The sequence below is a fragment of the Bos mutus genome, chromosome 4, assembly GCF_027580195.1.
Source record: "Bos mutus isolate GX-2022 chromosome 4, NWIPB_WYAK_1.1, whole genome shotgun sequence".
Lineage (NCBI taxonomy): Eukaryota > Metazoa > Chordata > Mammalia > Artiodactyla > Bovidae > Bos > Bos mutus.
In genome coordinates, this window is record NC_091620.1 from 32616673 (window position 1) to 32642207 (window position 25535).

Here is a 25535-nt window from a genome sequence, read left to right on the forward strand (position 1 = left end):
TGACTGGGAGATCACCTTGTAATGAGTAAAAATTATGGGCTTTGGAGTTAGACCTGATTTCTGTTCTAGGTAAGCCCCAAGACGGCTGAGTGATGGAATGCCAGTTACTTAGAATCTCTGCATCAGAGTTCCTTCATCTGTAAAGTGGGGAAATTGTCATCACTAATCTGTGGGGTTGTATGACACTGAAGTGAAATAATACATAAACCTCCTATCACATAGAAGGGGTCCCCAGGGAATATTAACTGCCTTCTTTTCTTTCCTTTTTTTCTTTTTTTGTGTCTTTGGGTGGTAACACTGAAATAGTAGAGGGTAGTCACTTCCAGATTTTCAAAAATATAAGCCATATTTTATTAATCCTCATATCACAACATACTATCAATGCTCAGTATATGTTTTGAACGAAAAGAATTCAAATTTCAACTTTCCTTAAGGTCATATATGCTTTCAGTAAGCATGATCTCTGAATTTAACACCTCATTTTGTCCTTATAAAGGTGTGAAGGGAATAAAAAACATCAAAGCACATAAATGTGAAATAAACAGAAGATATATCTATAGTAGCATATTGTTGTTGTTTAGTTGCTAAGTTGTGTCCAACTCTTCGTGACCCTATGGACTGCAGCCCACCCCCCTCACCTGTCTGTAGAATTTTCCAGGCAAGAATACTGGAGTGGTTTGTTATATCCTTCTCCAGGGGATCTTCCAGGCCAGAGATCAAACCTGTGTCTCCTGCGCTGGTAGGCAGATTCTCTAACACTGAGCCACCAGGGAATGTTAGTCTATGTCCAGTGAAACTACCTACTAGTTATTGAGGAACTATAGTGAAGAAGTGATGTGGGATGAGGTCATCATGGCCTTTAAGGAAAGTACCCGAATTTATTCTTTCAGCCATCCTAACAGATGCCAGTGCCCAAGTTACCAGATTGGTTTCATTTTTTTTTTTTTTTTTTTGGCCACACCGTGCAGCATGTAGGATCTAAGTTCCCAGACTGGGAATTGAACCTATGCCTCCTGCAGTGGAAGTGTGGATGGAGTCTTAACCACTGAACTGCCAGGGAATTCCCTCAGATTGGGGTAATTTCATTGTGTTGGTGAGATTGGGGTAATTTCATTGTGTTGGTGTTCAAAGATGACATCAGCAAATCATACCAGTTAGGTTTACAAGTTTTCTTTCTTATACTCTTTTCTCTGATCTGGTAGTTAATGCAGTTAAGTGTATAAATTCAGACTCAGCCCCTAAGTTCAGCTGTGCTATCCATGAACCCCTTTTCCTTACAGTGTGTTGATTATGTAATAATTTAGTAGGAGATATTTAAGCTGCTATTAAAAAAAAAATCCCTAGGCTGCCAACAATTCATTAACTTGGAGTTTACTGCTATATGGTGATTCTTGCTGTAGAAATTAACTGTTCTTAACACCTTTAAAATGGTAACTTCAAACTTATTTTCTTCTAGGTGAAATTCAAGCTAAAGGCCTGATGGGACCCTTTTCAAAGGAGATCTATGGACCAATATTGGAGCGAATTAAAGCAGAAGGCATTATGTATACTACACAGAGCACAATCAAACTATAATTGAGAATTATATTTTGTTTTGATCTTTCCAGCCAACACAGCTCTGAACTTCTGTGCAGCAAGCATGCTTGTTAATGTGATATTTTAAAACATAAAGCATGATATGTTTTGATATGTCAATACATGGTGTTTTTGAAATATAAATCTCTATTTTAATATGAAAACATTTGTTATAAGAGATGCCAGTAATTATCAGAGAACTTTAATAATTCTATCATGTATTTTTTCATGTGTATGTAAAAATGATAATGCTTGTACTACTTGTTAACTTATTATGCAACTTTTTTTCTTACAAGAATATATTTTCCTATAATTAGCAGGTGAAGTTTTATCTTTTTAGTAAGAAGAAAATTTCTTCACACAGCTTTATTTTTGTTTTGCTCTTGTTTTTCAGACTGATTCAGCTGGATGTTTCTAGATTACCTGTCTACAAGCTTTTGCAATAATGCTATTTTGTGCCTTTTTGTAAAATTATGATTTAAGAAAGTGACATTTCTGATAGTTTCCTCTTTAATGTTTAGAAAAGGAATAGGTAAGATTAAATCAAAATCTACAGGATCAGCCCATTAGGCACAGGAAAAGAATCTAACAAATCCAACATTCTTTTGTGATAAAAAGCACTCAACAAACTAGGAATAGAAGGGAATTCTTTAACCTGATAAAGCGTACCTATGAAAAACCCAGAGCTAATATCATACTCAATGATGAAAGACTGATGGATTCTCCCCTGAAATCAGGGACAAGACAGAGATGTACACTCATGCCATTTCTGTTCAGCTTGTACTGGAAGGTCTAGATGGGGCAATTAGGCAAGAAAATGAAATAAAAGACATCCAGATTAGAAAGAAAGATGTAAAACTATCTCTGTTTGCAGATGATATAATCTTATACATAGAAAATGCAAAAGAATAATCTAAGAAAACATTAGATCTAATACATGAGTTCATCAGTTGCAGGATACAAGATTAACATTCAAAAATTGATTGTACTGGTACACAGTATCAATGAATAAAGCAAAAATGATATTAAGAAAACAATTCTTAAAATAGTGTAGAATAGGAATAGAATGAGAGTTCAGAAATAATGCTTATTGACTTTTGAAAAAGGTGCTAAGACAATTCAGTTGAGAAAAATAGTCTTTTCATCAAACGGTGCTGAAACAACTGGATATCCACATGCAAAAGAATAAAGTTGGACTCCCTACCTCACAGCACATATAAAACTTATCTCAAATTGGACCAAATACCCAAATATAAGAGCAAACACTGTAACACTTTTAAATGAAATCACAGGTGTAAATCTTCCTGACCTTGGATTAGGCAATGGTTTCTGAAATAAATGACACCAAAGCACAAGCAACAAAAGGAAGAAAATAGATAAATTGGATATCATCATGATTAAAACCTTCTGTGCTTTTAAGAATACCATCAAGAAGGCAAAAGACAACCCACAGAATGAGAAAATGTTGCAAATTATATATCAGGTAAGAGAAGAACTTGAATAGATAGAGAACTATTGTATTCAATAAAAAGTCAAAGAGCCTAATTTTAAAAAAAGGGATAAAGGATCGGAATTGACAGTTCTCAAAAGAAGATATACAAAAGGCAACTGAGCACATGAAAAGATGCTTAACACACGTTAGCTATCAGGGAAATAGAAGTCAAATCTACAATGAGATAGCACTTCAACGTCACCTGGATAGCTATTGTGAAAAAATAGTAAGTGTTGGTGAAAATGTGGAGAAATTGGAACCCTCATAAACTGCTGGTGGAAATATACAATGGTATGGCTGCTTGGAGAAACAGTTTGGCAGTTCCTCAAATGGTTAAACATAGAATTACCATATTATCCCTGGTGAAGAGTGAGGCTTCCCTGGTGGCTCAGACAGCACAGTGTCTGCCTGCAATGTGGGAGACCTGGGTTCCATCCCTGGGTCAGAAAGATCCTCTGGAGAAGGAAATGGCAACCCACTCCAGTACCTTTGCCTGGAAAATCCCATGGACGGAGGAGCCTGGTATGCCACAGTGGGGTTGCAAAAAGTTGGACACGTCTGAGTGACTTCACTTTCACTATATTATCCAGTAATTCCACTCTTAGCTATAGGAAAAAGTGAAAATGCATCCACACAACTTGTAAACAGATGTTTATAGTGGCATTATTCATAACAGCCAGAAATAAAAACAAGTCAAATACCCATCAAATAAACAAAATGTGGCATATCCAGACAATGGAATATTATTCAGCAATTAAAAAGAAACTGGGTACTAATACATGCCACGACATGGATAAACTTCAAGTGAAAGAAGCCAGGCAGGAAAAGCCACATATTGTGTGATTTGATTTGTATGAAATGTCCAGAATTGTTAAATCCCTATATAGAGAAAGTAGGTTATTGGTTGCCTAGGACTGGGGGATGTTGGGGAGGAGCGGGAGTGACTGCTAATGAATTTGGGGTTTTGGGGAGGGAGATGAAAATGTTATAGAATTGATTTTGTGGTAATGGAGGTACTACTCTATGACTATACTAAAAACTACTGAACTGTGCACCTTGTGTGAATTGTATGGGGTGAGAATTATTTATCAAGTTGTACAAATTAAACTTTATTTTTCTCCTTGAAGGAAAAATGCTTATGTTGAGGGATATAAATTAAACCTTCTGTGAGACTGTGCTCATATTCTGGCATATGAAACTAATTCTGCTGTCAAAATAAGCAGGTATGATACTTGGGACATATGGCAGTTGAGAAAATATCTATGCTATTTGAAAAGGATCGAAGTTGATTAAGGCCTGGTCCCACTTGTCAAAAATAATTATGTAGAGATCAATAATCTATAAGTAAGTAAAGACATATCTGTTATGGCAGTTTTTTTTTAAATTACAACATTGATTTTAATATAATCAGTTAGGAGATAATGCTTGTGTTGAATATTCATTGGAAGGACTGATGCTGAAGCTGAAGCTTCAATACTTTGGCCACCTGATGTGAAGAGCTGACTCACTGGAAAAGACTGTGGTGCTGGGAAAGACAGGAAGAGAAGGAGACAACAGAGGACGAGATGATTGGATGGCATCACCAACTCAATGAGTTTGAGCAAGCTCCGGCAGATGGTGAAGGACAGGGAAGCCCGGTATGCTGCAGTCCATGGGGTCACAGAGAGTCGGACACGACTGAGCAAAGAACATCAACAACCGTTGTGTTGCATTGGTTCCACTTGCAGTCTGGAAGAGCACTCAGATGACATGGGATCCAGGGAACTAGGGTGGGAGGGGGAACCCACTAAGATAACATAGCAACTGGTTTGGCTGTAAGTGATAAAGGGGTAGGATTGAAGAGGGGGATCTAGTGCTAGAAAAGGAAACGTCAGTAAGCTTGAGTAAAGGAAGACAGAAATGCTGCATTGGCTCGCAATAACAAGTCATAAACTAAAGCATACAGGTGGAATCTAGGAAAATGGTACTGATGAACCTATCTGCGAGACAGGAATAGAGACACAATGTAGAGAACAGCTGTGGGCACACAGCGGGGGAGGAGAGGCTGGGACAAACCGAGAGAGTAATACTGACATATATATGTGTGTGTAAAATAGCTGGTGGGAAGTTGCTTGTAGCACAGGGAGTCAGCTCAGTGCTCTGTGATGACTTAGAGGCGGAATGGGGGGAGGTTCAAGAGGGAGGGGATATACATATATATATATATATATACACACACACATATATAGTTATGACTGATCTGTGTTGTACAGCAGAAACCAACACAACATTGTAAAGCAATTATCCTCCAATTAAAGCTGTCCAGCAAGGATTTCAGTAGTAAAGGTGGTGGTGGTAGGATCTGGGTATGGATGGATAGATTACAATTATGAGCATTTAGCCCTTGAGCTACATTTGTGAATCCCTGGTCTAAAGCTTTTGATAGGCTTAATGCTCACATCTTCTGGATTTTTCTATCTTTTTTGGCCTCCTCCAGATAAAACTGGTATTTATATTTCCCATTTTCCTTGTCCTAGACTCATGAGACGCTAGAAGTCCCTCTGAGAAGCAATGTGATTGTTTCTACCACATACTAGCTCTTTCCTTTTCCACAAACTGAGGACAAAAATAACCCACAGCATGGTTATAAAGGGTCTGAGAGAATGTAAAAGCCTGATGTCTAGTAGATGTTCAAAAACACTAGTTTTTCTTTTTTTTTGCAATACTCTTTTCAATAACAATTTGCTTGAAATTTATGTTAAAGATAATGATATTTTAGCTCTAAGATATTTTTCAATGTTTTGGATACATTTGGAAGACTCAAGGATCCATGCCTCTCAGGCAAGTCATGGATGTATCTGCTCCATAAGGAGAGTCGTAAAGTGGTTATAGAGAAGAGACCAAAATTATCATTAGGCCAGCTCTGACTTTACAGAAGAGAAAATATGTCTCACAAAGTTAAATGACTTGCCTAAAGTGATAAGACGTACTACTGAAATTTGATCAGCATTCAAAAACCCAGGATACTTTTATAAAATTTGGGAAGAACTCTGATTTATAAAACCACCCTTCCCATGGGTTGTTAGGGTCACCACTAGCCCAAATGAGGCCTTTTTGAGAATTAGAGAAAAGTACTCCTTCTAGGTACTTTTGTCAAAAAATTGTCATCAAATATGTAAATTAGAACAATACACTTATTGTCTAATGGAAAAAGTCATATTAATCATAATGTTATAATAAATATTAATTGTATTAAGTACTGCTGCTGCTGCTAAGTCATTTCAGTCGTGTCCGACTCTGTGCGACCCCATAGACGGCAGCCCACCAGGCTCCCCCGTCCCTGGGATTCTCCAGGCAAGAATACTGGAGTGGGTTGCCATTTCCTTCTCCAATGCATGAAAGTGAAAAGTGAAAGTGAAGTCGCTCAGTCGTGTCTGACTCTTAGCGACCCCATGGACTGCAGCCTACCAGGCTCCTCTGTCTATGGGATTTTCCAGGCAAGAGTACTGGAGTGGGTTGCCACTGCCTTCTCCACATCCTAATCAATATTCAATATCTGTGGTCATGTATGGATGTGAGTGTTGGACTATAAAGAAAGCTGAGCACCGAAGAATTGATGCTTTTGAACTGTGGTTCGGAGAAGACTCTTGAGAGTCCCTTGGACTGCAAGAAGACCCAACCAGTCCATCCTAAAGGAGATCAGTCCTGGGTGTTCATTGGAAGGACTGATGCTGAAGGTGAAACTCAAATACTTTGGCCACCTCATGCAAAGAGTTGACTCATTGGAAAAGACCCTGATGCTGGGAGGGATTGAGGGCAGGAGGAGAAGGGGATGACAGAGGATGCGACGGCTGGATGGCATCACTGACTCGATAGACATGAGTTTGAATGAACTCTGGGAGTTGATGATGGACAGGGAGGCCTGGCGTGCTGTGATTCATGGGGTCGCAAAGAGTCGGACACGACTGAGCGACTGAACTGAAATGTGCTTTGATTGGCTCCCCAGTAGATGCAATGCACAATTTGCATAGCCATGCAGGTAGCTAGTCTTATCTTTTGTATAGATTAGTCTTCTTTATAATGGTTTACATTTGGTGATTGTATTGGAAATATGTTGACCAGACATGAATTCTACTGGAAAGGATCCAGTGAGAAAAGCTGCCTGTTCTGAAGAAATATTTGTTAGTCACTGGCAGCTAATCTAATAACTTCCTATTTCCAATTTTCTTTTAGTCCTAACACTCATTCTTAATTTTACTTAATTAGCAAGAAATACAAAACACAGAGTTAAGTCCTAACTTGAAGCTTCCTGGTGGCTCAAATAGTAAAGAATCTGCCTGCTATGCAGGAGATCCAGGTTCGATCCCTGGGTAGGGAATATCCCCTGGAGAAGTGAATGGGTACCCACTGCAGTATTCTTGCCTGGAGAATTTCATGGACAGAGGAGCTGGGTGGGCTACCGTCTATGGGGGTCACAAAGAGTCAGACACGACTGAGTGAATAACAAGAACCAAATAATTTAATAGGGGTAATTGTGCTGTGTTAATACACACTGCTCTGCTGTCCTCAGATGTTCAATTCTGTTTCCTGTGGGCCTTACTGCACAGTTTGGGAATCAACTCTACACACTGTCCCATCCCATCAACCTTTTTTTATGTCCATCATTTCAGAGGGAACATATCCATAATTTTCTTCTACATGTGCCTCAGTACTCCACAAGCAAACACAAACTGATGGTGATATTTATATTTATTTTTGCAATGTCTTGGATAAAAACCATTTAAACAATGTCAGGTAAGGTGTTATTCTCATAAAAACATCTTCCTTCAAAACAAATGTATTTTTATTTTCCATAAAAGTTAAAATTACATGCTAAAACAGTTAATCACAACACAAAACAATATCAAGAAGACTCACAGAGTAAGACCAGATAATGAGCTGCATCATTAAACTAAATAATTACACAGAACTAGAAAACTGACTCAGTAGTAAAATATAAAAATCTACAATTATAAATATAAATTTGGTCCATGGAGACACTAGAGCAGTATTTACAGTAAGTATTAGATTATTTCTACATTAGGTGAATACTGCAGTTGTAAAATGTTGAATATCATAGGGAGCAGGGTGTTTTATTTACAGTATACTATATTAAAAGTTATATTTCTAGCAAACCTGATGATTGCTACAAATACAGCTAAAAATTTGACACTAAAAACAAACATGTTTTTTGTTTGGGATTCTAGTTGGGAATTCCTAGTATCTGTAAATTGAAATTTTCTGTTAAAATCAATATGAAAAAAAGATACCACAATTTCATTCTTAGAAATACTGTAAATTTCAATCATTTTAGTTTAAACACAATAAGTGAATTACAAGAAGGTTTGCAAAAAAGGCACACATTGTTAATGATGTAAATTTGGCAGCAGAATCCTATGTCATGGTAGTAACTGTCAGGTGATGTGAAGTAAACAGATAACAGAATTGATTTTCCAGTCAAATTTTAGAAAGAGGAAAGCAAGGCTCACATGTGGGCTCTTCTCACCCCTTTCCATGTCAAACTAAAGACTCTAAACTCTCGGCTATATTTCCATCAGCCAATGCTGCGCCATTACTGTCCAGAGAGGTGGATGGGTTCTCTTCCTGCCTTGTGCTCACAAGGCTGAGGACGGCTTTGTAGAGAAACTGATACTGCTCCTGGAGAACAGAGGTGGTAGGAAACAGGAGACTCAGTGAAGACATATAATTTTAAAAAGAAGGCATGTTTGCAGTCATCCTTTGCCACTGTCCAAGGAAGGTCACTGTGTGAAGGGCTCTGTTATAATTGGCAGAGGTTGGCAGAGGTACACCATCCATATTAATGTCTCCTTCTGATTAAATTTTAAAGTAGCTCTACAATTAGCCAACGCTTACGGACCTAGAACATTGGCCCATATACATTTGCCAATGGTAAGCACTCCATTCCTACTCAAACGTCATGGAATCAATCATAAGGAGATGTGATAAGGTTCTAATACTGATTTATCAACTTGTGTGCAAGCCCTTTGGCACTCGACTCTTGTATCCCACTGAGTTATTCATTCTCCATTCTCCAGTTGTTACGAAACCTCAGGACTGCAGTGTCAGCACGGGAATTCAAGGCGAATGCAGGCCTTTCACAGGACCCACTGTTTACCCAGTATTCTTCACATTCTACCAGCACGGGTAGTCCTATGTCCTGCTTGGTGCAAAGGAGAGCATGTGTCCTGCTCTGGTTTCAGAGACACACAGAAGAATAAAGAGTTGCTATCTTTCAGACGCCAACCTGGGGATGGTGAGGTGGGGGCAAGGCAGTTGCAAAGGCTGTGAGCTAATGGCTGGCACCACAGTAGGAAACCATTGGCACCACATGTCTTAGTAAATGCATTTGTGAAACTTGGGTGTAGGTTTAGTCTCCAGAAAGCAATTTCAAATGACAAGCTTGGTACATACAACTCACCTTGCCTGAATGAGACTTTTAACAAGGGCTCCTCTGAAGTGTGTGTGCACAAGGCTTTCCCTGCTCTCTGACCAGCTGGTGTGGGCTGGAGCTTTGAAGATGGACCCTTTATAAGGCCCTTCCATATACAGACCAGAAAGTTAGAAGGGAGCCTATGATTTCTGCATTCACCTAAGCTTCTCCCACTAGGGTATGCACAAAGTTCCCTATTGTCTTTCTAGCCCTTGTTTCTAGTATAAAAGCTTCCAAATTATTCTCAGAGTTGAGACTTATCTTTCCAGATGTGTTATGCTTTTTCTTGATTGTATGAGTGTCTTTCTCTTTTTTAAAAGTACTCTTAGAATTAGCTACTTCTTAAGTTTAGAAAATGAATTTGGCTTGATAAAAAAGCAAACAACTGAATTCTATTTTCTGACTGCTCTTTGAGGCTATGCAGAACTTGAACGCTGGAATAAAATGTTTATTTTGCTGGATAAATCAGATTAGTTGGTGCTTCTACTACAGATATTTTTTCAGAATTATACTAAGTCTCACAAAAAAGGCACACAATGAAATTGAAAATTTTTGATCCATCAATTTTCTGGAAGATAAACTTTAAAAGTTTATTGTTTATAGTTCCAGTTCTATGGATTGCAAATGGATTATAATTCAGCTTGAAAACTTCATGTTAATGTTATCAATGTGTTCTTTTTGATACACAACAAAATGATTTTGGTAGCCCCTAGAAAGTAACAGGTGCTCTAACAGGAAAAGCTTGAGTCGCTGTCTTGTTACTTACAATGTCAGCAAAGACTCCTGGCCTCATCAAATTGATCATCTTGGCTACCTGGTACACATCCATGGAATTTTCTTTTTCAAGTTGGTGCATAAGGGTCGTCAGAGCACAGAAAGTTCCAGCGGTCACTCCTCCATGCCTGGAGGCAAATGGAAGGGACAAAGACTCCATTCAGATGCATCAAACATTCACATTTGGAACTCACAGAGCATGTGGCCTTGACAACTTGGCAGTAAGGACACTGAAATTTTTAATATATTGTCTCCTCACTTTATTGTCCATGGAACTATGCTTTAATCTGAAACACTGTGGAATGTTCACAATATTAGTAATGAGACACTTTATAGAAATTAAGTATTTGGTTATACATTTTGTTTTATTATACTATGGAATGGGTTGGCCATAAATCAAAATAATCTGACTGAGGTTAATCTAAGTATCATATATAATATGCACATGCATTTTGGTTTACAACAGAAACTTGGAAAGATCAATTGGATACAGATTTCTATTTCTGGTAAATAAAAATGATATCATGATATCAATTTTATTCCAATCCCATGAAGTCAGTGGCTGAGGAATGTCTCCCTGGTTAGAACGTGTAAAAATCCAGGTTCTAAAACACTGACTCATCACACAAAGTGTTCTCAGCATAGAATGCAAGAGCAAATGCCTATGACCCTGCACCCATCTTCTGCCTTCAGCAGGAGCTCTAAGTGGAAAAATACCCCAAACTATTCTGTGTTAATCATGTCCATGAGAAGCAATAATCTACCCTGGCTGAATAATTCACCATGGGTCCAAAATATTAGGTTAGTACAAAGATAACAGAAATATACACACACCCAGAGCATGTCAGGTGTGAAGAGGTTTAAGGTGTGGCACTTACTCATCATGAACAATCATGGGCCCATCCCTGGTGGCAGCTTCTTCTTTGATAATACTTATAAGTTCAAAAGTTTTACTAATGGGGCTGTCTGGATTTGGCCATTTGGGACACTGAAAGTGCCGCACTTCAAGTACATAATCATCCTACAAGAAGAGGTAAAATTAGTGTTTTAAAAAGTGTCATATTGGGAGGTGAGTAGATGAATTGAGGAAAATCAGTAACTACAGGAATGCAATAAAACCAAATCATATGCTGAATGCAGGAGTCGTTACAGCCCATTCATTGCATCATAATGCGACGAACTAGGGTTTTTGTTTTTTTTTTAAACTAAACTCCTGACTATCTACAAGACACCAATTTGAATTCTTTGTCAATAATTATTTCTGTGAAAATCAGGAATTGCAGGAAGGTGATGAAACCAAGTCACACACGGAGTGTAGCAGTCGTTGTAGCCCATCCGTTATCATGAAGGGAGAAATCGCCATGACACCACATTTGCCGTGTACAGATGTGGCCTCTTTTGTATTCTAAAATAATCCTTGTTGGTGGACTTTATATTGCCAATCAAATCATGAACAGAGATGTGGCTGTGTCCATAAAATTAAACTTAAAAAGAGAGATCTTCTGTTTTAAAATTTGCTTTAAAAATTGTGCAGACATTCCTTTACAAATTATGAATCATTATATTGTATACCTGTAACATATAATATTGTAAATCATCTGTATTTGAAGTAAAACAGAAAAAGACAGCACAGACTTCTTCAAATAGCAGCATTACTCAGGTTCAACTAAGGGAAGAATATGATTGCATGACACAGTGCGGGAAGTGCCGGCAAGGAGGGTGGAGACACGGGTCCCACTCTAGCCCCGGTTCGAATCCTTGCTTAAGTGACCAAACCAGGTTGCATGACTTTAACGCTCTTGAACTTCTGATCCTCAGTTTCCTAAAGTGGCTTATACATATACAGGAATCTGATTTATGACTGAACTGGTATTGTTGATCTATAAATGATGCTGGAACAATGGCTCTTCACATGAAACAATAAAACTGGACTCTTGACTCACAAAATATAATATGAAACATCAATTTCAGGCAGAACTATAAAACATTTAGAAAACAATGTATTTGCATCATCAATTTTATAAGTGTTGGTCAACCAAATAGTCTAGCAAATACTGAATCTTCTTATATATCCTATATGTTTTACCAGTTTCAGAATTAAAGTGAAACACTTAAACCATCTAAAATATGATTTAATTTTTTTCTGATTGAGCAAGTCCTCCGAATTTCACATACCTTACTCATCATTATTAGCATCTTTTAGTCTTTTACAGGAGCCATACAATAATTTATGAACTATGCTGTAATTACAGAAATAATTATTGACAAAGAATTCAAACTGTAGACAATCAAGAGTTTAGTAAAACAACCCTAATTCATTGCACTGCATGTTTTCAAAGCAGTTCTTCACTGAACAACCCCCTGTACATCAGTAGAGGACAGTAAACTTGTTTTTACTGGTAGGTAATATTTTTCCCATTTTATTTAGGAGAAGACAAGGTAAACACTGGCCTTAAAACATGAGAATTAGGATTAATAAAATTATTTGTTTTTACTCTGTTTAGTTTCAACTTAACTTCTATCAGCAACTGCTTTGGAGTAAAGAGAAATTTTTGACTTCCTGTGTGTGTAGAAATCAAGGATGGTGGAGTTTAGTGATGGCTAATTGTTTAATGATTCTATAAGATTTAAAAAAATGAAAATAACATGTAAGGTAAAATTTATTATTTGGGTAATTTGCCTCAATTTATAAGAAATCAGATTCCTTCTTTTAATTTCTAGGAGAGATCTTTAAACTGGCATACATTTAAAAAGATGAAAAGTTTATCATTTAAACTATGTCCATACCTGTGTAGCTTCTAGGATAAAATCTTGCATTATAAGTTTTTCCTCGTTAGACAGACATTTGTGTTCTTCAGCCATAAGAGTGACCTTAAAACTCTCACAATTTATAGGCTCATCTTTATTTGGCCAGTAAACAAATTCATCTTCTGCCTGGAGGATTAAAAGACAAAGACGATTCTAGATTTAATAAAATGTCTAAGTCAGACTGTGAAACAAAGTTAACAGGTTGCTGTAGAAAATTCAACTCAAATTTTTCTTTGAATCTCAAAATTTACTCTTAAAATATCCTAACAAGTTTTATTTAAAAAATGCAAGTAGAAGTATATGGACTGACTTCATTCATGATTGCAATTCTAATTCCCTAAGCAGCGTAATAAATACTTAAGTTAATTTCAACCTACTTTTATTTAAAACTGTCATTCAACAATTTCAGACCTGAGATATTGCATTCAAACCAGATCCAATAATAGACAAGGTGCAACTTCAATATTAGTTCGTTAGTTGAAAAAACTACTTTGTGTACTGGACTTTTGAGTAGTTGTGCCTTGTTACCTACCCTAAAAAGAAAGTGCCAAAAGTGGCCGGAAGGGCTTACCATGTTCTGACCATCTGGAAGCATAACAACCAGCTGGGCGTTATGGTCCCATATCATCCTCCAGAAATCCTGGATGGTGTGGAGAAGGGGATGCTGGGTGATGATGAATTCATTGCTCTGATAATAGCCCTACATAATCAAAGAGAGGATAGAAAGAGCCTTGGCATATGACTGTAAATATTTAAGACAGTTATAGGTTAATGGTCATGTTAGTCTTTTTATTTTTAGATTGTGTCTGTAAATAATAATGTGATTATTATAGCCAATGTTATGGACCCATCCTATATGTCAGGTACAGTGTTAAGCATTTTCCTTCTTTATTCCTCACAGCAGTACTATGAGAAAGGGAATGTGAGCTTCACTTCATACGTAATTAAACTGAAGCTGAAGAAGTTATCACCTTAAGTTATCACAAGTTATCACTTCTAGGAGGAGACTTAACGAAATGGCTTGTGGACTATGTCTCCCACACTAGATAGAAAAGAAATCTAGAAATTCTGCATTTCTTAAACTTCTTAAGTCCCAATGGCAGTGCCAAATTTCACACCCACTGGCAATAGGATACTTTACGTCTTGACTGCCTCTACCGGAGAGGAACTAGGGGTGTGAGTGAGTGAGTGAAGTCGCTCAGTCGTGTCTGACTCTTTGCGACCCCATGGACTGTAGCATACAAGGCTCCTCCGTCCATGGGATTTTCCAGGCAAGGGTACTGGAGTGGGGTGCCATTTCATTCTCCAGGAACTAGGGGTGCCACCTTGCAAATGTTGCTACAGAAACCTGAAAGCTGGTGCCATTGAATTAATCATGATTTCCATGCTGCTGCTTACCAAAACCATGGCTCCTTCTGCAATGGAATCTCTTAGATCCCATTCCTAGCTCCCATAGGCTCATTTGAAGTATGGAATGTTTTTTACTTTTTTTAAGCTTTATCTTCATTTATTCATCAAGTAGAATTCTACTCAATTTACTTTCTTTTGGTTACAATCTCATTTGATAAGCAGAAAACTTTTAAGTTCATATATTCAGATTTGAATGAGTAGGTTGTACATAATTAAATGTTTTTCTCCTTAATTGTAGATGCTTTGGGTAGGAAAAGATCTTTTAAAAAAATAATTTAACTTATTTCTGGTTCTGCTGGGTCTTTGCTGTTTTAAGGGCTTCGGTCTACCTGCAGTGAGCGGGGGCTCCTCTCTAGTTATGGTGCACGGGCTTCTCATTTCAGTGGCCACTCCTGTGGAACACGAGCTCTAGGGCTCACGGGCTTCAGTAGCTGTGGCACGTGGGCTCAGTTGTTTGGGGCTCCCAGGCTCTACAGCACACACTCAATAGCTGTGGCACATGGGCTTAGCTGCCCCTCAGCACATGGAATCTTCCCAGATCAGAGACTGAACCTGTGTCTCCTGCATTGGCAAGTGGATTCTTTACCACTGAGCCACCAGGGAAGCCCAGGAAAAGACCTTGAAAGGACTTCCAGTCTATCCTGCAACTTCAGTCAATATCCCGTATCATTCCAAGTAGATAAAAACTCATTCTATTTTGCAAATCTTCAGACGTACTGTGGCAAGCTTTGTAGGTAGCCAGCATTTAATTATTTTCTTGAAAAGAACAGCCTTTTATCTAACTAACACACAAAGCAATATTTACATTTGTTCTCAATCCATTCTCGATTTTTGAGTAAAGACATCTGCTTCGTATAGTATTAAGAAGCCCGTTTAAGTATGGCATGCTTTTAGATAACTCCTGCACCTCTTGCTTGGCAGTCAGATTCTTTACCACTGTGCCACCTGGGAAGCCCTAAAAATGAAAGTGTTAGTCACTCCGTCATGTCCAACTCTTTGTGACCCCAGGGACTGTAGCCCTCCAGACTCCTCTGTCCATGGAATTTTTTAGGCAAGAATACTGGAGTGGGTAGCCATTCCATTCTCCAAGGGATCTTCTGCTCCAGGGATTGAACCCATGTCTCCTGCATTGCAAGCAGACTCTTTACCATCTGAGCCACCAGGGAAGCCCTTTTAGATGCCATATATCTCCTTGTTTCCTGTATAGATATGCCTTGGTATTTTCTTTTCTAGTTAAATAGAATAGTGATTTGGGCATGGGAGTTAGGACCCTTTCATCTGAAGGCAAGCTCTGTGATGGACTGGCCTGAAATGGAAACGAAGGTCAAAAAACAGCTAAAGCACTCACTCCTCTCATAGTAGAGCTAAATGCAGACAGAAAGTGTTGAATCTTTAGAAATCTAAGTCGCCAAATGAGCCCAGTTTGCAGGGTGAGAACTGTGCTGCAGACCTGGAGTGATGTCAGTGAGACTGGACTTGCTAATGCTGGTGTATCCTGGTTCTGCAGGAAATTTGCTTTGGTGAATGAAATGGAGCCACTTAGATAGGTAAGTGGTTTTGTATCTACTCATCATGTTGAAGCTGAAACTCCAATCCTTTGGCCACCTGATGCAAAGAACTGACTGATTTGAAAAGACCCTGATGCTGGGAAAGATTGAAGGCAGGTGGGGAGGGGGACAACCGGGGATGAAATGGTTGGATGGCATCACCGACTCGATGGACATGAGTTTGAGTGGACTCTGGGAGTTGGTGATGGACAGGGAGGCCTGGCATGCTGCAGTTCATGGGGTCGCAAAGAGTCGGACACGACTGAGCAACTGAACTGAACTGAACATCAGTTCTGAATGGTGAGTTTGGTTCCTGCATCTACTCAGTTGCATTGACCGAGGGTTTTCCAGTCCCAGCACACATGAAAACACCGAGGAATGCTGTGATTCCATTGTTGCTGTGGGCTGCGAACCTGCAGTCATCAGATTTGACTCGTGTCCACCCGTGGTATTTGCCAGTCACTGATTCAGGCAAACCACCCTGTTTTGGTTCTGGCAACATAAGCTTGCAGTCGGTCTTCCCAGTAGCTCTCTGACTTACCATGATGTAGGAGGCATTGATGTAGTCTGCGCCTTCTCCACTCAGGGATGAAATGCCAACCCTGGATCTTTCCACTGGGAACACAGAAGATTCATCATAAACAAGTAAGCTCTAGCACTATACCTCCTTTCCACCTCCTCAAATGGCAAAAAATAGCTGCATTTTGCAAGTTCAGTGTCTTTGACTTTTTAGCTAATTTTTCTATGTATTTTGCACTCAAAGTTTGAGTCCTTGTTAAGTTACATTATCTGACATAATTAAATGAGTATATTGCTTTTGTTCCAAGATGGAAAACTATTGTTAAATTACCTACAAGGCTTCTATTAATATTATTTTAAAAGTTGGTTTTCCTTTTTCTTCCAAAGTTCAACATAGCTTACCAGGGATGATGGAAGACGTTCTGTTCTTTTCTCTGTTGCATTGCTTTAGGGCTGTAGAATAGTCACTCTGCTGTATATTTGATTGACTCAAGAGCTGAGAAAGAATGTCAAGGAAAAATATAAATCATTTCGTTTAAGCCACTCAAATATTAAACCACACACACACACACACACACTCATACTCATATTTACACATGTGACTCAACAAAGATATTTAGCTCAGTCGTGCCTGACTCTTTGCGACCCCATGGACTGCAGCGCATCAGGCTCCTCTGTCCATGAGATTTTCCAGGCAAGGATACTGGAGTGGGTTGACATTTCCTTCTCCAGGGGATCTTCCCAACCCAGGGATCGAACCCAGGTCTCCTGCACTGAAGGCAGATTCTTTACCAACTGAGCTACAAGATATTTAACTTATTTTCCAAGAATTCCTTGAATTAAAGTTGTTTAGGGGACTCCCTGATACATTTATGTTTTATATTCTATTCCAGGAGGGATGGAAGAAGCAGGGAAAGCTTGATACCTAGTTTGACTTTGAGCATTGGGACCCTTCCTCTATGGTGTGTGCTCTCCATGTTCTCTATTTGAATCTCACACTGCAGCTGGAGATAAACTGCATCGTGTGTGTGTGTGTGTGTATACACACACATGTTGTTTAGTTGCTAAGTCGTGTCCAGCTCTTTGCGACCCCATGGACTGTAGCCTGCCAGGCTCCCTCTGTCCATTGGATTTTCCAGGTAAGAATACTAGAGTGGTTGCCATTTCCTTCTCCAAGGGATCTTCCCAACCCAGGGATAAAAACCACATCTCCTGCATTGGCAGACAGATTCTTTACCACTGAGTCACCAGGGAAGCCCTTATATATGCATATAGTTTTTTATTCGTTATTTTGGGCTTCCCTAGTGTATTCGACTAAAGAGTCCACCTGCAATGTGAGAGAGAATGACAATCCACTCCAGGATTCTTACCTGGAGAATCCCCATGGACAGAGGAGCCTGGTGGGCTACAGTCCATGGGGTCGCAGAGTCAGACATGACTGAGCAACTAAGCACAGCACATTCATTATTTTAATACTTCATGACATAAATAATCTACTTGCTATTTATCTATTCTGCAATTAGTGAATGTTTGCATTATTTTCAATGTTGCTATTTCAAACTTTGTAGCAATGAATAGCCCTTGTATATTTCTTAATATGCACATATGTGAGGGTTTCTATAAAGAATTTGCAGTCATTGGTGTTAAATTTTTGACAGGCTAACAGATGAAAAGTAGTATACTGTGGTTTTGATTAGCATTTTCTTAATTATAGTGCAATGGTGAATTTTAGTTATTTCTTCTTTGATGATTGCCTTTTCATATTTATATTTCGTTTTCATTAATTTGCCGGGGGTTTGATGTCTTAAATGTAAATCTACAGTCTACTAAGAAAGTTGCAAATGTCTTTGTTCTCTTTATCAAATAGACATTTATAACTGAATTACTGTTTTTCCTTAAGATTTTTGTAAATTACATTTTTATTTAAGAAGTTCTTCTCTACCTTCATGTCCTCAAAATACATTTTCCAATATTTTCTTACAGTAGTTATAAAACTATTTCCATTTTAAGAATTTAATCCATCTTGAATAATTTCAGTGTTTGAGGTGCGGTAGATACGTAATTATACTTGTTTCCACATGGAAACTGTCCCAGTATCATTTACTGATACTTACAGTCCATTCACCAATTTTTAATGTCATATCTATCACATAACAATTTCCACATGCACATGGTTCCTCTGGCTGATTTGTCTGTTTTTCAACATTGTCATTCCATAAAAGGTCTTTCACATATAGTTCAAGAAATTTCTATTCCTTATTGTTCAGTATTGCTTTGAATATTTTTGGTTCTTTACTTTTCAATGTAGATTTCAAAATCAGTATCAAACACAAAAGCCTGGCATGAGGTACATTTGTGATAGATATTTTTTGGATACATAGACATGCAATTTCATTTTAAGAAAATTTTTCATTGGATAAACATGAATAATACCTGTTTTTTATAGGACAGTGTACACACACACACACACACACACAAGCACACACCCCTAAATTTCCCTAGTTAGGATGCTAACAGGAAACAGTCAAATGTCTCTCTTTTTAAAATGGATTCTGTTTCATAATTGATATTTTCATTCTGATCCTGAATTACCCAGTATAAGTGATATAAATTCTTTTAGGTAATTGTGTAAGGGGTAAATCATATTTAAGTGAAAATTATGTTAGAAATGGCTAATACATATGTATTTTTTAAATTAGAGAAAAGCCATCTTAGCAACATCCTGTTAATGCTTTATATTTCTTTCTTATCTGTTTCTGGAAGCTGGACTGTGCACTTTTCTTCCTTGAATTGTTTCTTAACTACTCAGATAAGTTTAGCTGAATAAACATGTATGTCTCCCTCTCTTCAGGTTTTAAGTTCAGGTTCTAAACCTAACCTGTCCCTTACTCCTCCCAGAGCCCAAAAGATGCTGAATGAGAAGGCAGAAAGTCAGGGAATTCGTAATGACTATATCTTCTATGTTGCAAGCTGGAGAAAAGAAAGAGAAAGAACTTCAATCTCAAGGTTTGTTAACTCTCCTGGGTTTTTCCAGGGCTTCCTGAATTCTTCCAAGATACTCCTTCAGAAACTGGCCCTGCTTCTCTAGCAACCCAGGGAAGTAAGAGGTTGGTATAGGAATAAAAACTAAGATCATGGCGCTGGTCCCATCACTTCATGGAAAATAGATGGGGAAACAATGGAAACAGTAACAGACTTTATTTTCTTGGGCTCCAATATCACTGCAGGTATGAAATTAAAAGATGCTTACTCCTTGGAAGAAAAGCTATGACAAATCTAGACAGTATATTAAAAGGCAGAGGCACCACTTTGCAGACAATGATTTGATTAGTCAAAGCTATGGTTTTTCCAAAAGTCATGTATGAATGTGAGAGTTGGACCATAAGGAAGACTGAGCGCCAAAGAAGTGATGCTTTCGAACTGTGGTGGTAGAGGAGACTTTTGAGAGTCCCTTGGGCAGCAAGGAGATCAAAACAGTCAACCCTAAAGGAAATCAACCCTGAATATTCATTGGAAGGACTGATGCTGAAGCTGAAACTCCAATCCTTTGGCCACCTGAAGTGAAGAGCTGACTCATTTGAAAAGACCCTGATGCTGGGAAAGATTGAAGGCAAGAGGAGAAGGGGATGACAGAGAGTGAGATAGTTGATGGCATCACCGACTCAATGGACATGAGTTTGAGCAAACTTTGGGAGACAGTAAAGGATAGGGAAGCCTGGCATGCTGCAGTCCATGGGGTCGCAAAGAGTCGGACATGACTGAGTGACTGAACAACAACAACAGGAATAATAGACAACAAAACAACATAGCCTTCGTTCCTTTGGAAAGCCACAATTCTTCTGATCTCCCTATCTCCACCAGCAGGTCTGATAACAACTGCTTTCTGAATTCTTCGCTCACTGGTTTCTGGAAGTCAGACAGCTAAGTTAAGTTGTGGGAGGTAGAATGTTGAACAAAGCATGCTCCCCTTGTGTAGCTGACTGCCTTGTGACAGGGTGGGAGGCAGAAACTGGGGTTGAAGAAGCTATTCTTAAGGGGTGGCCTATTCTAGTCCAAGGCTTCAAGTGAGACAGGTTCTTCCAGGGAGCAGCACAGACAGCCGGAGCCGCAGCACTCGTGGTTAAGTGGTCTGGTTTTCTTAAAGTGAGAAGAGCACTTAGACTGTCTGTGTTAGAAGTTCTGCCTGTTCCTCCTGCTCTGCTCTGCGCCCTGTTTCCTGGACCACGCCTGCATTTCTAGGGTTTCTGGGAACTTAACCTCTTGCGACTCTAAGGTTCTCACTGAAATTCACCAAGTGGCTTTGTGGCCGGTTGTAAAGAACACAGTGTAGCCACTGGACCAACAGAGTACCGAGCCTGTCCACACCGCCTTGTCCACTCAAATGAGGAGATGCGGGAACATGCCAACCCATGGTGACACCCGAGAGAGGGACTCTGAAGAGAACTCACCTTGAATTGTTTCTCTAGCTTTGTTTTGCCAGTTGGTCCAGGAATGAGGAGCCCGTTAACATAGGCATGGATGTGGCTGTCTGGGACCTCAGTTTCTTTACTGAGTATGGCCTCGACCAGCGCGTCATGAATGAAGACATACTGTTCCTGGCAAAACAATGACAAACAGGAACATCACTATAGGCTCTCCCTACACGTGAAAAGTTCTTGGAAGTGTTAGTCATTCAGTTGTGTGTGACTCTTCGCAACCCCATGGACTGTAGACTACCAGCCTTTGCTGTCCATGGGATTCTCCAAGCAAGAATGCTGGAGTGGGTAACCATTCCCTTCTCCAGGAGATCTTCCTGACCCAGGGATCGAGCCCAATCTCCTGTACTGCAGGCAGATTCTTTATCATCTGAGCCACCAGTGTCTCAGCACAAAACTAGCATTTTCCTGGAACTTCCCTGGTGTCCCAGACACACTGGGGTCTGCACTCCCAATGCAGAGGGCCTGGGTTCAATCCTTGATCAGGGAACTAGATCCCACGTGTGGCAGCTAAGAGTTTGAGGGCCGTAACTGAGATACCCCGTGCCACAATTAAAACCCAGTGCATAAAAAGCAAATTAAATTTTTTTTTGGAAGTAGTATCTTTCATTGACAGACAAAAGAGTTTTACAAAATGGAAGGGAGAACTCACAGAGGTTGCTTACTAGTCCTGGCAGGAAGTCAGATGGAGGAAAAGGAGTAATACAGAAAGAACACAACTGTTTCCACTCTCATCTCTTTATTTCACGTGCATTGACATTTAGAGAAGGAGACCACTGCAAGATTTTGGGAGGCAAAGCAATGTCTTCTCTGGCCATCCTTCATAACTGAGACCCTCTTCCACATTTTGCACTGACCTCTATTTCTGATGGGTCTTTCCCTTCTGTCCATTCCCGTTCTCCTTTTAGCCAGTCAAATGTAATTCGGCAGAATCATTATACATTTTTAAGTTATCTTCTATTTCATGGATGGGACTCTTCCCTGGTCTTATCTAACTAGAATGTCATCTCCTTGATGGATTGAAGTTTGATTGGTTTCAAAGCCATTCAGTCATAGGTTTCTTATTGTTTTCAAGCTGCCATCCATAGTTTTCAATTTAAATCCATTTTTATTTAGAAATAGTGGAAATAAAATACAAGCATGGAGACTTTGTCCTGTGTCACATATGGGCAAATGAAATGGGCTTAAAAAAGAATTTAATTTGAGCATGCATGTGCTAAGTTGCTTCAGTTGTATCTGACTCTTTGCAACCCTCCAGACTATACCCCACCTGGCTCCTCCGTCCATGGGATTCTCCAGGCAAGAATACCAGAGTGAGTTGCTATTTCCTCCTCCAGGGGATCTTCCCAACCCAGGGATCAGACCTGACTCTCTTATGTCTCCTGCATTAAAGCCCTAATTTGAGCATAATTCATATTATTTAAATAGGAGAATGAATCTATTTGCTCACTACACACAGGAAAAAGATATACTGAAACCCTAAACTCCTAGTACCTCAGAATGTGACCTTATTTGTAAACAGGATGATGCAGATGTCATTAGTTAAATGAGGTAGGCTGACATCCTTATAAGAAAGGGGAAATTTGGACACAGACACAGGGGGAAGACAGCCGTGTGAAGATACAGGCAGAGATTGGAGTTACGCTGCTAAATCCAGGGAAATATGAGACTATCAGAAACTTGAAGAGACATGGAAGGATCCTTCCCTAGAGGACGTGGAGGGAGCATGGCCCTGCTGCCCACACCTTGATTTTGGACTTCTATCCTCCAGAACTAGGAGATGATACATTTCTGCTGTTTTAAGCCACCCAGTTCATAGCACTTTATCAAGGGGTGCCCCATGGGACTAACGAATCTGGTAATACAAACTCTGGCCTATCCAGCATTTAGGGACATTTCCAATCCTTAGATAAATTATAAATTAAATTATCCTCCTTATCATACCTCAGTTTGCACCAAGTAATTTCTTTGTGAACGAATGTGTTTTAAAAAGCCAAATACGTTGACGGTTCCTTCATGTTGAATCTGCTGCAGCATGCTGTCTAGCACAATGTATGTGCCCGTTCTTCCAACTCCAGCGCTGAGGAGCACACAAAGAAAGAGCTGGTTCAACGTCAAGGATAAAGTACATTTGCCGATCGGTCACAACTGGCTGTCTTGTAAATTAATTTCCTTTTCCAAGCCACTTAGTAGGTAATTTAGCAGTCCCCAAAGTAAGCAGCTTAAGAGTTAAGCAGAATGCTTCAAATAACAAAGTTTTTCTCTTTTCTTTTTTGCCGACAGGTCAAACTCCAAAGCAATCTGATCATTTCTGTTGGAGACTTTTTATGTTCAATAATTACAGTTATTATTCAGCTTATATGATACAATGAAAATATTATGTATCAGAGCCTAGCAAACAGACATTTAATTTGAGAAAAAAGAAAACATCAGCTTCTCCAAACTCTGAAAAGACAAGGTCTCCAGGTCGGTACTGTCAGGTAAACAGGTTTGTAAAGGTTTCTGCATTAATGGGAAGAAAGCGTTTGTGAAGGCTTTCAGCTGAAAATATCATTTCCCTGAGATGGTGAGGAATAAAGCATAACTTCAGTCATTTCTAAAGGGCCATTATCTACCGACTTCTTCAAAGCCTCTAGCAGAGGGACAGAATTCAGAGACACAGATTCCTTTCAAACGCTCTGACGAGTAGGAAGTACTAGAGTGAAGAATTAGCAGCTGCTCTCAAAATGCTCTGGGCCTCCTCCATTCACCAGGAAACAATCTCTGACCTTCAGAGCTATTTTTCTTGCATCTTCCTGTTTCCCTCAACTTCCAGGCTCAGATAAAAAACCTGAAGATAGATCTCTCAAACTTTGTCTGAGCCTAACTCCGGAAACAGGTAATCAGAATGTGTGAGATACACTGCATATCAAAGGAAAACACTTGTTTCTGTAAAAATACAGATGCTGCTTTGACAAAAGTGCTCCATGTAGAAACGAATTAGATTTTTGTGGTTAGCACTCAGTAAACATTAACTGCTATTTTTGTTTTAATTGAAAGATATTAAATTAAATCCTCTAATCCATTTTTCTCTTTCTTTGAAATATCATTATTTCTATTAATCCATCCTGTCTTGGAAGTACCTGGGCTTTCAATAGGCTCAGGGTATTCAGAGTATTAGAAAGAACTCAGGAATATGAGTTTTGACCCCAAACTGTTTAAAAACAAATTAAAAGTATTTTGCTGAATTCCTCACATTTTGTGGGCTTTGATTTTTCTAATATAAACCTGGCTTATGAAGTCTACAATAGACTATTAACTCCCAGGAACATGGGTTGCATCTCAAGGATTTTTATCTCACACTATATTGTAATAAATGTTTGTTTAATTACAAGACATTGTTCTGTCTGCTTCACACCTTTCATAAGTTGAAATCCAATTAAACAATCAAATAGAATAATATACATCATAGAAATAACTGGTGCTTTGAAATATTCAGGAATCCAATTCTGAGTCTGGCATACTCACTTCCTAGGGACCAATATTTCATGCCCCTCCCTTTGTGAAATCATTTCCATTTTGGCAAAACCTTTGTTCCACTGATTCCCTTTTTATTAGCATAAGCAATTCTATGCGTTTACAATCCGGCGCTGAAACTCACCTGCAGTGGACAACAACAGGCCCTACTGCGTGGCGCTTGGCATGCGAGGCCTTTCTCACAAAGGTTAGCACTGGCAGCGAGTACTCAGGCACTCCCATGTCAGGCCACTGAGTGTAGTGGTACTGGGTAACCACGCGCCCACTGGGTCTTCCTTTCTGGGAACCCTAAAAGAGACCAGACAGCTAATCAGCTAGTTACAGGAACATACACAAATGGGGTCCTTAAACATCAACTTAGGATTCAGAGCTTGATGCTGGTGGTTCATGCTGCTGCTGCTGCTGCTGCTAAGTCGCGTCTTAGTCACGACTCTGTGCGACCCCATAGACGGCAGCCCAACAGGCTCCTCTGTCCCTGGAATTCTCCAGGCAAGAATACTGGAGTGGGTTGCCATTTCCTTCTCCAATGCATGAAAGTGAAAAGTGAAAGTGAAGTCGCTCAGTCGTGTCTGACTCTTAGCAACCCCATGGACTGTAGCCTACCAGGCTCCTCCGTCCATGGGATTCTCCAGGCAAGAGTACTGGAGTGGATTGCCATTGCCTTCTCTGGCTGGTGGTTCATAACAAAGCTCAAAAAAGTACATCGTCATTTGTGATGGTTAATTTCTCATATCAACTTGGTTAGGCAATGGTGGTCACTAGCTTGGTCAAACCAGTCACACCAAATGTTACCATCAGGTATTTTTTTAAGATATGATTGACATCTGAACCAGTAAGAGTTCCAGTAAAGTGGGTGAGGCTCGGAAGTATCAGTTAAAGAACTCGAGAGCAAAGACTGAGGTTTCCTGAAAAAGAAGGTATTCTCAAGACTGCAATGTAGAAATCTTGCC

At 39.3% G+C, this 25535-nt stretch overlaps 2 protein-coding genes across 6 annotated transcripts in view; one reads left to right on the forward strand and one right to left on the reverse strand.

The window, feature by feature from the left end:
• The window catches only part of AASS (aminoadipate-semialdehyde synthase), an 80520-nt gene extending 76276 nt beyond the window's left edge, over positions 1-4244 (forward strand). For all 4 annotated transcript variants that reach the window (XM_070369321.1, XM_070369322.1, XM_070369320.1 and 1 more), the window contains one exon: positions 1457-4244. In XM_070369321.1, coding sequence (XP_070225422.1) covers positions 1457-1575 — 119 coding nt within the window. In that variant the 3' untranslated portion in view covers positions 1576-4244. The remainder of the gene's footprint in view (positions 1-1456) is intronic.
• Positions 4245-7675: 3431 nt separating this feature from the next.
• PTPRZ1 (protein tyrosine phosphatase receptor type Z1) overlaps positions 7676-25535 on the reverse strand; it is a 208595-nt gene continuing 190735 nt past the window's right edge. Inside the window, exons 22-31 of one of the 2 annotated variants that reach the window (XM_070368777.1) lie at positions 24710-24873; positions 23014-23149; positions 21043-21189; positions 16997-17090; positions 16617-16690; positions 13690-13818; positions 13098-13244; positions 11189-11331; positions 10303-10438; positions 7676-8743 (exon numbers count right to left, since the gene is read on the reverse strand). In XM_070368777.1, the coding sequence (XP_070224878.1) occupies positions 8603-8743; positions 10303-10438; positions 11189-11331; positions 13098-13244; positions 13690-13818; positions 16617-16690; positions 16997-17090; positions 21043-21189; positions 23014-23149; positions 24710-24873 (1311 nt within the window). In that variant the 3' untranslated portion in view covers positions 7676-8602. The remainder of the gene's footprint in view (positions 8744-10302; positions 10439-11188; positions 11332-13097; positions 13245-13689; positions 13819-16616; positions 16691-16996; positions 17091-21042; positions 21190-23013; positions 23150-24709; positions 24874-25535) is intronic. The other variant, XM_070368778.1, reaches the window with a different exon arrangement.